This window comes from Pan paniscus, chromosome 12 (genome assembly GCF_029289425.2).
Source record: "Pan paniscus chromosome 12, NHGRI_mPanPan1-v2.0_pri, whole genome shotgun sequence".
In the NCBI taxonomy this organism is placed as follows: domain Eukaryota; kingdom Metazoa; phylum Chordata; class Mammalia; order Primates; family Hominidae; genus Pan; species Pan paniscus.
In genome coordinates this window covers 50,713,177-50,726,764 of record NC_073261.2, presented here as the reverse complement: position 1 = coordinate 50,726,764, position 13,588 = coordinate 50,713,177, and the positions used below count along the sequence as shown (strand labels likewise).

At 34.6% G+C, this 13,588-nt stretch overlaps 1 protein-coding gene across 2 annotated transcripts in view; it reads right to left on the bottom strand.

Moving 5' to 3' along the window:
• Positions 1–7,586: 7,586 nt before the first annotated feature.
• The window catches only part of GCFC2 (GC-rich sequence DNA-binding factor 2), a 46,452-nt gene continuing 40,450 nt past the window's right edge, over positions 7,587–13,588 (bottom strand). For both annotated transcript variants that reach the window (XM_003810309.6, XM_055107753.2), the window contains exons 15-17: positions 13,308–13,454; positions 9,102–9,226; positions 7,587–7,953 (exon numbers count right to left, since the gene is read on the bottom strand). In XM_003810309.6, the coding sequence (XP_003810357.3) occupies positions 7,836–7,953; positions 9,102–9,226; positions 13,308–13,454 (390 nt within the window). In that variant the 3' untranslated portion in view covers positions 7,587–7,835. The remainder of the gene's footprint in view (positions 7,954–9,101; positions 9,227–13,307; positions 13,455–13,588) is intronic.

Sequence of the window (13,588 nt, the reverse complement as noted above, 5' to 3'; positions counted from 1 at the left end):
CTCTGCTGCTTTGTTCTCCCAACTATTATTTGGATGTTGGATATCCAGCACTGGGTATCTATTTTCTTACCTCCCTCCCTTGACCCCAGTCTCTGTTTTTTAGCTCTTTAGCTCAATCTTCCAACTCTTTGCTATTGTATTTTAAAATCTTAAGACCCCTTCTTGATTTGTAGAAGTTCCTTTTCTTACAACCAAAAAGCCTTTATCTATGGATTTGTTCACAGATAAGGGGTATTCAATATAGTGTATTTTTTTTCATTTAAAATTGTTTGCGCATCTATTTCCTCCAAATTTCTTTCTGTATTTATTTTTTGTTGTCTATATTTCAGACTTTTCCAGGATATCTGATAATCTTTGGCTGTCTTCTTATGGTTGAAAGAGGGACTAAAAAGCTTGGAAAGACTTTGGGTTGTGGGAAGGGGCTGTCTTTAGGATTATCTGAATGGGCTTTTTTGGGAGTCCCCTCCTCCACATGAATATTTTGGTTTTGTCAGATTCCCTAGAATAGAGGCTTCCAATCTCCTTCCTGGAGGGGTCTGTCCAGGAAGGAGATTGTCTAGGGGTCTGTCAGACAGCAGCTTTCAGCTACTTCCTTGATCTTTTTCACTAATGATTATATAGTCATCTAACTACTGTCAACAAGTAATAGATATCCTATCCTTCACTTGTTTAGATTATTTGCTGAGATAACCTCTCAAAAGAACCTCTCAAAATAAAAGGTTAACAAGAGCCTATATCTTATATTTTTCTTCTCTTTATCTTGTTAGAAGATAGCTATTAAAACCTGTTCTTTTTCTGTCTTGATAAACACACTTCAATCTTGGTAGAATGGTAGATGGGTGTATTTTAGGACCTAAAGCTCTGCAAATGTATGATCAGCTGGTAAGTACAGGTGCTCAAAAACATGTAAACAATCATGCTTTTTACTCTGTAGGAATATCTTTAAAATTCTTGTGAATTTTTCCCCAGAAGTAAAGCAAATCTTCCCCCAGAAATAAAATTAAATGTGCATAATCTAAAGCTTTTTTTTTTATTGTGGTAGGATATATATATATAAAACATAATTTGCCATTGTAAACATTTTAAATTTACAAGTCAGAGGCATTAATTACATCACAATGTTGTGAAATTATTACTACTATTTCCAAAATTTTCTCATCACCCCAAACTGAAACTCTGTAACTGTTGAGCAATAACCTCATTCCTGTATCTCTCCCAACCCCAGGTAACCTCAAATCTTTCTTTTTATCTTTGAGACAAGGTCTCATTCTATCACTCAGGTAGGAGTGCAGTGGTGTGATCATAGCTCATTGCAGCCTCAAAATCCTGGGCTCAAGCAATCCTCCTTGAGTAGCTAAGACTATAGGCACACATTAACTGCGCCTGGCTGATTTTGTTTTTTGTAGAGATGTGGTCTTGCTATGTTTCCCATGCTGGTCTTGAGTTTCTGGCCTCAAGCAGTCCTTAAGATTCATCCATGTTGTGGCATGTGTCAGAATTTCATTTGTTTTTATGACTAAATAATATTCCATTGTATGTATATACATTTTGTTCATCCATCTTCTGATGAACACTGGGATATGTCTACCTTTTGGCTATTGTGAATAATGCTGCAGTAAACATTGACATAACAAGTATATATTTGATTGCCTGTTTCTAAGTTCTTTTGGGTATACATCTTGAGTAGAATTGCTAGATAATGTCATGTTTTATTTCTCTTGTGATTTCTTCTTCGATCCCCTGGTTGAGTGTGTTAATTTCTACATGTTTATGAATTTCCCACTGTTTTTTTGTTATTGATTTCCAAGTTCATTCCATTGTGATTAGAGAAGATACTTAGTATGATTTTAATGTTTTTGAGAAATGGTGTGTGGCCTGATAGATGGTCTGTCATGGAGAATGTTCCTCATACACTTGAGCAAAATGTTTATCATGCTGTTGTTGACTGTAGTTTTCTATATGTCTCTTAGGTCAAGGTGGTTTATAATGTGTTAAGGTTCTCTTTTTTTAAAAAAATTTTTGCACAGAGTATCTTTTTCTATGTGTTCCATGTATTTGTGTCTTTGGAGCTATAGTCTCTTGTAGACAGCATATCACTATCTTGTTTTGTTTTGTTTTGTTTTTTCTGTCCATTCTGCCAATTTCTGCCTTTTGATTGGAAAATTTAATCCATTTGCGTTTAAAGTAATTAAGGAAGGACTTTCTTCTACCATTTAACACTTCTTCTATATGTCATATATTTTTTGGCCCCTCATTTCCTCTTTATGGCCTTCTTTTCTGTTTTTTTGTAGTGAACTAGTCTGATTCTCTTTCCACTCCCCTTTGTGTATATTTGTTAGATGTTTTATTTGTGGTTGCTATGGGGATTATAGTTAACATCCTACACTTAAAACAATCTAATTTAAACTGATACCAATTTACCTTCAATAGCATACAAAATCTCTACTCCTGTAAAGCTCTGCCCCTGCCCCCCTTATGTTATTGATGGCACAAATTGCCTAATAAATAATTTATAGTTATTTGTATGAGTTTGTCTTTTAAATCATTTAGGAAATAAAAAGTGGAGTTAGAAAACAGTATGATAGTAATACTGACTTTTATATTTGTCAATATATTTATCTTATTTTGGATCCTTATTTCATTATATAGATTTGAGTTACTGTCTAGTGCCCTTCCATTTCAGCCCAAAGGATTCCCTTACGCATTTCTTGCAGGGCAAGTCTAATTGTAATAAACTCCCTCAGCTTTTGTTTTATCTGAGAATGTCTTGATTTCTCCCTTATTTTTGATGGATAATTTTGCCAGATACATGAATTTGTGGTAACAGTATTTTTCTTTCAGCACTTTAAATATGTCATCCCACTACCTTCTGACTTCATGGTTTCTCATGAGATATTAGATGTTATAAAATTTGAGGATTCCTCATTCTTGATGAGTCAGTTCTGTCTTATTGCTTTTCAGATTTGCTCAGCTTTTGTCTTTTGACAGTTTGATTATAACGCAGCTCAGTGTGGGTCTCTGAGTTTATCCCACTTAGAGTTTGTTGAGTTTCTTGGAGTCATGGATTTATGTCTTTTATCAAATTTTGGACATATTTGGCTATTATTTCTTCAATTTTTTTCACTGCTTCTTTCTTTTCCTTCTGAAATATTCTTAATGTATATGTTGGTCTGTTTGATGCTGTCTCACCAGTTTCTTAGGCTGTGTTCTCTTTTGTTCCTCAGACTTGATTATTGCAGTTGCCCTTCTTTTTATTTTTTTCAAGTTTGCTGATTCTTCTCCCTGTTCAGATCAACTGTTGAACTCCTCTAGTGAATTTATTTCAGTTACTGTACTTTTCAGCTCCAAGATTTATCTTTGGTTCCTTTTTATAACGTCTGTGTCTTTATTGATATTCTCATTTTGTTCATATGTCTCTTTCTTCCTTTAGTTCTTTGTCCATGTTTTCCTTTAGCTCTTTGGGCTTATTTAAGACAATTGTTTAAAGTCTTTGCATAGTAAGTCCACTGTCTGTGTTTCTTCAGGGATGGTTTTGATTATTTTGTTTTCAATGAGCCATACTTTCCTGTGTCTTTGTATGCTGTCTTTTTGTTGTTGAAAACTGTATGTTTGAACATTATAATGTGGTGGCCCTGAAAATCAGATATTCCCCCCTTCCTGAGAGTTAGTTTTATTTTTATTATTGAAGATTGTAGCAGTCTACTGCTACATGTGCAGTCATTTCCAAACTATTTTTGCAAAGACTGTATTCCTTCTGTGTGTCATCACTGAAGTCTCTGTTCCTTAGTTTGTGTTTAATAGTTTGACATAGATTTCCTTGAAAGGAGTTAAAACTAGCAGAAAAATCTCTCTCCCAGTCTTTCCAGTCTTTGCAGATTGGTTCTGTGCTGGGCTTTTCCATTAATACTTAGCCAGGCTTGTACTGAGCCTAGCAATCAGGCCCAAAAGCGTAGGGTCTTTGCAGATCTTGTCTGAGCATGCTTCTTGCTGTGTATGCACGTAGTTTTCTAAATCTCCCTGTATGTGCTGTTGAATATTCTAATTTCCCAAAGAAACTCCTTTGCAGCTTTTTCTCACAGAACATAGATGATTTTTTGGATATCTTGACCATAGTCTTTCGACCCAGGTGTTTGCAGGTTGTTAGTTCACCTTACACTTTTTTCAAACATTGCCTACTGCTTACGATGAGTGCTCTGTCAATCCTTTAAGTAGCCCCAGACAGGCTACCAGAGACTTAAACAAGAATTTGTAAGTTCTGCTCAGCTTCCTCTAGAAATGGGGATCAGGGTCCAACACAGAATGCAGTTGCTGATTTCAAGACTGCTGCAAAACCAGGGAGCTTGTGGGGGAAGGGCAAGCAGAAATGTCACAAAGCTTTCTTGCCATTTTAAAGTTGCCTGTTCTTGACTCAGCATTTGCTTCATTGCTATAAACTTTTTACTGTTTTTCAGAGTTCTGATAAAATTGGCTATGCCTGTTCCTGCTTTAAAAAATATATATATATTTTTTAGAGATTGGGGTCTCACTATACTGACCAGGCTGGTCTTGAACTTCTGGCCTCAAGCCATCCTCTCATTTCAGCTTCCCAAAGTGCTGCAATTACACGCGTGAACCACCACACCCAGCCCCTGCTTGTTTTTCAATGTGCCTACTCCACCATGTTGCTCAAGTATGTATATTTTCTAAACTACCTTGTAGTGTTGTGATGGGAAATAAATCCCTGAGCCTTTTGAATAACTCAGAGAGATCAAAAACTTAGTTTATCCTATTCGAAGGATTAGAAAAATGATATATCTTTCACTTTTTCAGGGATAGGCTCCTCATTAGAAGGCTCCTATGTGCCGATGCTGTACAAGACATTTCATTTCTCTTAATGTTTACAACAAGCTTGTTGCCAAGGCTGATCTTGAACTCCTGGCCTCAAACGATCCTCCCAGCTCAGTCTCACAAAGTGTTGGGATGTCTGGCCAACTAATGACTATCTTAACTCTTGTGTTTCAATGTTTATGCCTTCTTTTATCTTGACTGATTGTATGACTATGTCTTCTAGAACAATGTTGAACAGAAATGGTGAGAGCAGACATCCTTGCTTTAATATTTCACCATTATATATGATGTTAGGTATAGATTTTTCTCACAGATGCCTTTTATCAGATTGAGGAATTTATATTCCTACTTTGCTGAAAGGTTTTTGTAGTATGAGGGGGTGCTGAATTTTGTCAAACAAACACTTTTTCGGTAATAATTGAGATGATTGGTTCTGCAGTCATCGAGATGTGGATTTTCTCCTTTATTCTGTTCGTGAGTGATTACACTGGTTGACTAATGTTAAAACAACCTTACTTTCCAGGAATAAACCCTATTATCTTTTTTATACATTGCTGGATTTGATTTGCTAATTATTTTAAGGACTTTTATTTCTACATTCATGATAGATACTGCTGGTATTTTCTCATGATGTCTTTTGCAGGATTTGTATCATATATGGCATTTCTCAGGTATACCTAAGTATCATTTATTCAAGGACCTAAGAAATGGAAAAATCAATTGAGGTGATTTTTCTGTCATGAAAAAAATTTCTTTAAAGTCATCTGTCTGATCCTGTAAAAATTTCACATTCTTTATGTGAACAAAAAGCTGAAAGAAATTCAGGGAAAGAATTAAGATGTGATATCAATTGCCAACCCAATGTTTTGTTCTTGCTAGTTGTGTTCCCCCTCCTTCTTCCATCCATTTCATAGTAATAAGAAAAAAAAGAATTTTACATTGAGATTTAGGTAAATTTTTGAATTACAGTATATGATAAAAACCTTAACGTTCAAACTCCAGGTATAATGAAATTTAATTGAAAATTACTATAGCAGTTTAAGTCAATTTGTAGTTTTGAAAGCAGTTTTAATATTTTAACTTCCACAAAAAGGTAGGAAAGTTTCTGTGCTGAACTTAAAAATATAAAGGAACACGTCCAACATATTTAGTTAAAAATCCAAAAGTCAGAGGATAATTTCCAAATGTGTACTTAAATAGAAAAAAATTACAAATTTCATGTGCAATAAAGTGTCTGCCACTTATGTAAAAAAAAAAAAAACCCAAAACTATGTACACATAGAAACACATAACATTTTTGTAAATAGAGAAAAGGTCTAAAAGGATAACATTAAAATGAAAACAGCAGTTACCTCTGGGGACAGCGGTTGTGTGGAAATGCTAACTGCTTTTCAACAATGGTTTGCATTTTCTAGATGAGATTCTATTCTTGTATAATTTTGTTACTAATATAAACATCAAAAAATTCTTCATACCAGTGAATCACAAGTCCTCACTGCAACAGACATAACAAATCCAACTCCTAAAATAAATTATATGTAGTTTTGAAGGTAGAGGTGACATAAAAGTAGGCTGTATATTCAAATCCTACAATATATTCAATTTTTTCCAATTATCTTTTGGACAACAATTTGCAAAATATATTTACAGTTTCCCTTAAGTTATTTAATAAGTAGACTTAGAAAAATTACTAGTAAACTAACATTTTTGGAAAATTTTCTTAATTTCTTTTGATTAAATTATCTTGCCTCTGTCTTATTAGACAAATATTTTATCAGAAAATGAATCACATGTTGTGAGTATTTAAAATATCTGTTTCCTTCTTAGTCCTACCACCAATGACAAAAAAACAAAATAGTAACTTGCTAATAAGTAATGACTTAATGCTTCAAAAAACATCAACAAATTTAAAAGAAAGGCCAAACATGGTTGGTCAAGCCTGTAATCCCAGCACTTTGGGAGGTCAAGGTGGGTAGACTGCTTGAGCTCAAGAGTTCGAGACCAGCCTGGGCAATGTCACGAAACCCCATCTCTACAAAAAAATACAAAAATCAGCTGGGCATGGTGGTGCATGCCTATAGTCCCAGCTACTTGGGAGGTTGAAGTGGGAGGATTGCTTGAGCCCAGAAGGCAGAGGTTGCAGTGAGCCGAGATTGTGCCACTACTCTCCAGCCTGGGTGACAGAGCCAGACCCTGTCTCAAAAAATACAATTAAAAAAAAAAATAAAAGAAAAATGGCAAATAAGGAAAACTTCTGCCACAAGCATGGGCAAAAAATCAATATCTTTAAAAATATAAAGGTCTTAAAGTCCATAAGAAAAAGATGGATATTTCAGAAATAATTACAAATGGCCAAAACCAATATGTTTACTCTCTAATAGCCAACACAAAATAAGCTATTAAAATAAGATTTTTACCTTTCAAATTTTCAATGCATTTTTAAAAAGGATAATAACTACTGCTGGTAGGGATTCATTGGCACTCACTTATGCTTATGTTGGTACATTAAATTGGTACAGATTTCTAAAGGATAATTTGACAATCGGCACATGCCTTAATCATTTAATACTTAGCAAATAATTCACTCCAACTGAGATTTTCATATTGACTTATTTTTAAATAAAGGTAGTTAAAGAGAACTAAAAGATATTATTGTGGTTCAGGACAGAAGACTTATTAGCATGCTCACTTAAGCTAAAACCTTTAGCAAGGTTTCTCCAGTTCCCCTCTTAAGAAAATTGAAAGACCAGCCAAAAGAATCAAAGGGAAACACGTTGAGCTCTTAAAGCTCCAGTGCATTTAATTCCTTAGAATACCACAGAATCATGGCAGCTTTTCATGATGCCAGAAGGTAAAGCACGGGGGGAATACAGAGGTGGAGTCTTGCTTTTTTTCAAATCCTACCTTCTATTACAGGGAATAAAGAAGAGAGAGGCACCAGCTTCTTCTCAAACAAAGGAACTGAGTGTAACTATATTAAAATTTTAGCATTTTCCAATAAAGTTTATTCAATCTTCTTTAATTAGTGATTTAAGATGGTCTAGGTGATGCTCTCCTATGAAGGATTCTGCTTGATTCAAAGCTTTTATTTTCACCAAAATAAGAATTATTTCTTCGACTTCATCCCTGAAAAACAAAACAAATTTCTCCCTTTAAAAATGCAACGTATGAGGGAACAGCGGTCAATTCAGAACCTGATCATCAGTTGTTAATCTAAAACAAAAGCTTTACCTTAAGCCAATATCTAAAGTAGCATAAAACACAGAGAGATGCTGCCATCTCCACTTAATTATAAAGTTCAAATACAGATCATTAGTGGATGTATTCTGGCAAGTTTCAATGTGAATTACTGTAAAAGGTAGAAAAGCATATAGTAAGTCTATCAGAAATTTCAGTAGTGCTGCGTTGCTATTAGCTTGTATGAGACATTGTGGTGGAAGCAATGGTGGGAGTATATTCACACATCATGACATTAGCAAATAATACAAATCTGATTTTTTTTTTTTTTTAAAGGGACTTGGTCTTGCTCTGCTGGCCAGACTGGAGTACAGTGGCACAATCATAGCTCACTGCAGCCTCAACCTCTCAGGCTCAAGCAATCTTCCCACCTCTGCATCCTCAGTAGCTGGGACTCAGGCGCATGCCACCATGCCTAGCTAGTTTTTAAATTTTTTGTTCTAGAGACAGGGTCTTGCTATGTTTCCCAGGCTGTTCTCAAACTCCTGGGCTCAAGTGATCCTGCTGCCTCAGCCTCCCAAAGTGCTAACATTACAGGCGTGAGCCACCATGCCCGGCCAAATCTGGGCTTAAATATTTTTTTTGGAGAGGGAGGAGTTAACAGGAATACCACTGTATTTAAGCCCCCAAACAGCTGGTGCTGTGAACGAAACATTCAGAACAGAGAGCTAGCTACTGCTGGATAAATACCAAGCTGGAAACCTGTACTTAACAACTGTTGAGTCTCTAAAAATGGACAGGAAAATTAAAAACACATTTAAAAAGTGCTTAATAAAATGTTTTTGATTTATAGTTTTAATTCTATATTCCCCTGTGCTATAGTTTTTTGAATTTGCTTAATTTGGGGAAGATTTACATTTTAAAATATGAATATGCATAAGCCATCCCAAAGGTAACCATAAAAATATCTACTAACTCTACAAAGTTTTAACAAATTTTTAAAAGTACAGTAAAAATACAAATCTTTCTAAAAATTGTTGAGAGCATACAGAATCCATGAACTCTGTTTATAGAAGTGAAAATAAAATATGCATTACCTGAATTCACTTCTAGATAATTTATGTGCAGACTGCAATAAAAACTGAATGAAGTTTTCTAGCTGTGGAATAGATGTCCTCATGGCAGAATTTTCAAACCATTTTTCTGGTAGACATGCTGCTACCTGTTAATCAAAACACATGGCTGGTTTACAATGACAGTTATCTAAGAAATCTTGCTAATATAATCTCATAGTGATACTGTAAGCTGAGTATCATTCTCCCCATTTTATAGTTTATGGTTAAATAAAAATTTCTAAAAATTTCCCTTTGTGTCCAAGGCTACATATATTTTGGAAATTCATTCTTTAATGCTAAGAACTTAAAATACACTACTATCTATGAACACTCCCTGGTAGTACTAGTAATTCTTTCTATATTCTTGTATTTGTGAGTCATTAAATCTGTACAAAACATAATTTACAACTAAAAACCAAAAATGTCTAGACACAAAATATTTGGTCAATACAACTCTAAAATACATACATTCACTATTATTTTATAAAGAAATTGGGTGGCCTAGCATATGATCTATATGGAGTTAAGGAAACAGATGGGTGATTCTAAGATACAAAGAATGAAAGATAAATTAATTATGTTTTTAATCTTCTATCAATGTAATACATTGCCTTAATTGTAAAGCAGCAGAATGAATCAATGTAGGTGCATTCAATTTTTCTTTTGGAAATGGAAATTACATTTTATCATTGTCATCCTAAGAGTAATACAAGATTTTGAGAAAAGTTTTGGTAAAAACAGAAAAATGTTAGAAAAAATTTAAAAAGTAAAAAAAAAAAACTTCCTCATAGCAGAAACAAGGGTAAAGAAGGGAAGGAAAAGGGGAGAAAGGAAAAAAACTTGATATTGTTCCCGGAGAGAACAAAGTATGGCTGCCTGTTCTTGAGGTCCGAAAACGAGATGCAGACAATTGGGAAAGAAGGGAGGTCAGAGTAACTCACCAGACCAACTCAAAGTTCTAAGCTTTTTTCTAGTGCTTGTATATATTTAAAGCTCCGTGCTACGTGTGGGATTGTAACTGCAAGTGGGAGTGTTGCATTCAATCTCTATCTCATCTTTAGCTAGGGACTAGGGTCTGGAAAGCTTTCTCGAGAGTCTTGGAAAGTTTCTTAATCTTAAGACAGAATGAGGTGTATGTGTAAGAATGCTTTTATTATTCCATCAGATTTTAGGGGCTGAGAAAACCCAGGCAGGTTCTTAATGGGTTGGTTTTTGCATTCCAGTTTTGTACTCAGGCACCAGTTTCTCCAGTTTTTTAATGTTTAGCTTACACTTTCATTGACGTTATAGTAACGGGTTCTTGGAAACTGATCGTTCTGTTTGCTAATGGAAACCTGGCCTGTCACAATATCACACTATTCAAGGAAATTCCTAGATAATCATACAGATTATGCTACATTTGGTAACATCAAGATCAATATAGAAAGCAGAGAGTTGGGGAAAAAATTAAAATGCACCCTATATATTATACAGTATATTAAATAAAGGTTCTGGAATGCGCTCTTTCTAAGATTGGTCAGCATTTAAAACATGGTTGAGGAAAAAGAATTCTACTCCTTAATCACCTGTTTCAACTATTCAGGAAAAATACCGAAACACTGACTGCCTAAGGCAGAAGATCCTACAAGTTTTGTTATGTAAACTCTTTTTAAAAGTTTTAAAACCACCCTTTACTATTGAATGTCATTTGCACTTGTTTTCCCCTTGTTTTGTATTACAAGTCTCAGTAAAATTCTCATTTAACCATGTAGCTTTTGCGTTAATGATCCCAGCACTAAAAGTCGATTTTCTTGGCCTGGTTTTCTAACCATATGCTGTGGAAAGAATGCTGTGTAAATATATTTCCTCTTCTCCACTTCATAATAGACCCTATGGTCAAAGGGGACTAAACTAAACCTGAACAACATTACATGGATGATGATTTAAATTTTTAATATATAATGCTTAAAACTGTATGATATAAAAACTACAGCCAGAACAATCATGGTTGGCTAGTAATTGATATATAGTTTTATGGCAGACTAGGTTTCCATTAGCAACCAGATGAATCAATTTCCACTAACCCTTTTCTATAATTTTGATGAATGTGTAAGTTAAACATTAAAGAACTAGAGAAACTGGTGCCTGAGTACAAGAACTGGAATGCGAAAACAAACCCATTAAGACCCTGCCTGAGTTTTCCCAGACCCTAAAGTCTGATCAAATAATGAAAGCATTCTTACACATACTCTTTGTACCAGGGCCCACTTAAGATTAAAAAACTTTCCAAGACTTTAGAGAAAGCTTTCCAGACCCCAGACGCTAGATTGTACAGACTGAATGAAACACTCTCACTTGTAGATGCACTCTCCCATGTAGCATGGAGCTTAGAATGCATATAAGTGCTAAAGAAAACAAAACAAAACAAAACAAAACAAAAAACCAAATTGTAACTTTCAGTTGGTCTGGTGAGTTACTACAACCTTTTCCCTGTAACTGGTTGCAAAAATAAGCTCCTTTCTTTCCCAGTCTGTCTGCATCTTGTTATTGGGCTGCAAGAACAAGCAGATGGACCCTATTCTATCTGGGAACAGTTTAGTGTGTATGTGTTTTTAATTATAAAATAATTATTTTCCCATATTCTTAAAAATTCTTCAAAAACATAACTTTTGTGAACCCAAAAGTATCTGACACAGGTTCTGAGATTTATTTTCCTTTCACATTTTTATCTTATGAGAAGACCATCATGTTTTTAGGGATATGTAGGTGTTTCCAACTATTTTCTATTATAAATAATGCTATAACAATATTCTTTGTACTTAAAATCTATATGTGCATCTCTAATTTTTGACTTAACTTACTTTGGCTAAGTCAAAGAATATAAGCTTTAAAAGTTTTGTATCCATCATGCCAAAATATTCTCCAAAAGAGCTGTATCCCTCCTTCCCCCAGTGCGGGAGACTGTTTTCCAGAACCACTGCACTGCATACAGTGAATGGTGCCCCTGCAATGATGGAACTGTTGTTTTCCTGTGTTTATAACACTGGAAATCGTAAGTAAAACAACAACGCCAAAAAATGTTTGCCAACACAACTGGTCAAGTAAATATCCTTCCTATAAATAATTTCCATTTCTCTGATTATTAGTACTATTAATTATTTTCACATATTTTAAGGTTAGTTTTACATATCCTTTTAGGTGACTTTACTGTTGCACGTGTTTTGGCCATTTTTAGTCAGAACATTTGAATTATTTACTAAATTGTAAAGAGCTTTTTTATTTAATGTGAATATTAACACTTGTTACATGTTAACAACTTTTTATTTCCTAGATTCTTAACTTTTCTAACTTTCTATTATACAAAATTTCAAACACAAACAGCAGTAGAAAGAATAGTATAATGAGCCCAATGAACACATTCCCCGGTTTTAATAATAATCAATTAATCCCAATACCTTTTTGATCCACTAAAGTTTTATATTTTTTCAAATCTATTACTGTTTCTCATAATTTCTTCTTTTGCCTTTAAGTTTAGAAGGAAATCCCTCACTCTCAAATATAGTCATTTACCATCTTAGTATATTTTATAGTTTCATTTTTACATTTTTTAAAATTTTACCTGAAATTTTTTTGGTGTATAGTGAGAGGTGAGGACTTAACATTCTTTTTGTAAACAGCCAGCCATCTAGCATCATTTATTAAGTAATTTTTCCTTTCCCTACTGGGGATATTTCAAACCAGTATACTCTTTCTTAAATACAGAAGAGCTGCTCTGCATTTTAGCTTTGTTAAATTCATTTGTCAATTTTTTTTTTTTGAGATGGAGTTTTGCTCTTGTCACCCAGGCTGGAGTGCAATGGCGGCTCACTGCAACCTCTGCCTCCTGGGTTCAGGTGATTCTTCTGCCTCAGCCACCCAGGTAGCTGGGATTACAGGTGTTAGCCACCGCACCTGGCTAATTTTTGTATTTTTAGTAGAGACGGAGTTTCACCATGTTGGTGAGGCTGGTCTCAAACTCCTGACCTCACGCAATCCACCTGCCTCAGCCTCCCAAAGTGCTGGGATTACAGGCATGAACCACTGTGCCTGGCCCATTTGTCTATATTTATATGAGTACCACACATTTAATTATTTTGCTAAATAATAGATTTTAATAGCTAAATTTTTTAGAAATGATAAAATTAGAATCAGTCTTCCTTCACAACTTACCTGGTTGCACTTCTTAACCACATCTGGCCCAGGTGTGGCATTGAGAAGTGCTATAATAAGGTAACGATTTAGCAGCTTCCCTAGTCCTAGTTCTTGCAAGGTGTCATCTGTAAGGAGTCCATTCCAAAGAAGAATATTGCGGAAGAGCTAAAATAAAATATCAAGTAAATATGAACCTTTTCTCCAAAGAGAAACTGTAATAGTCTCTAACAAACATGAAGAGTTGGTCAAACTAAAATTCTCACTACAATTAGCCCTGTTGGAACTGTCAATTTTAGAAT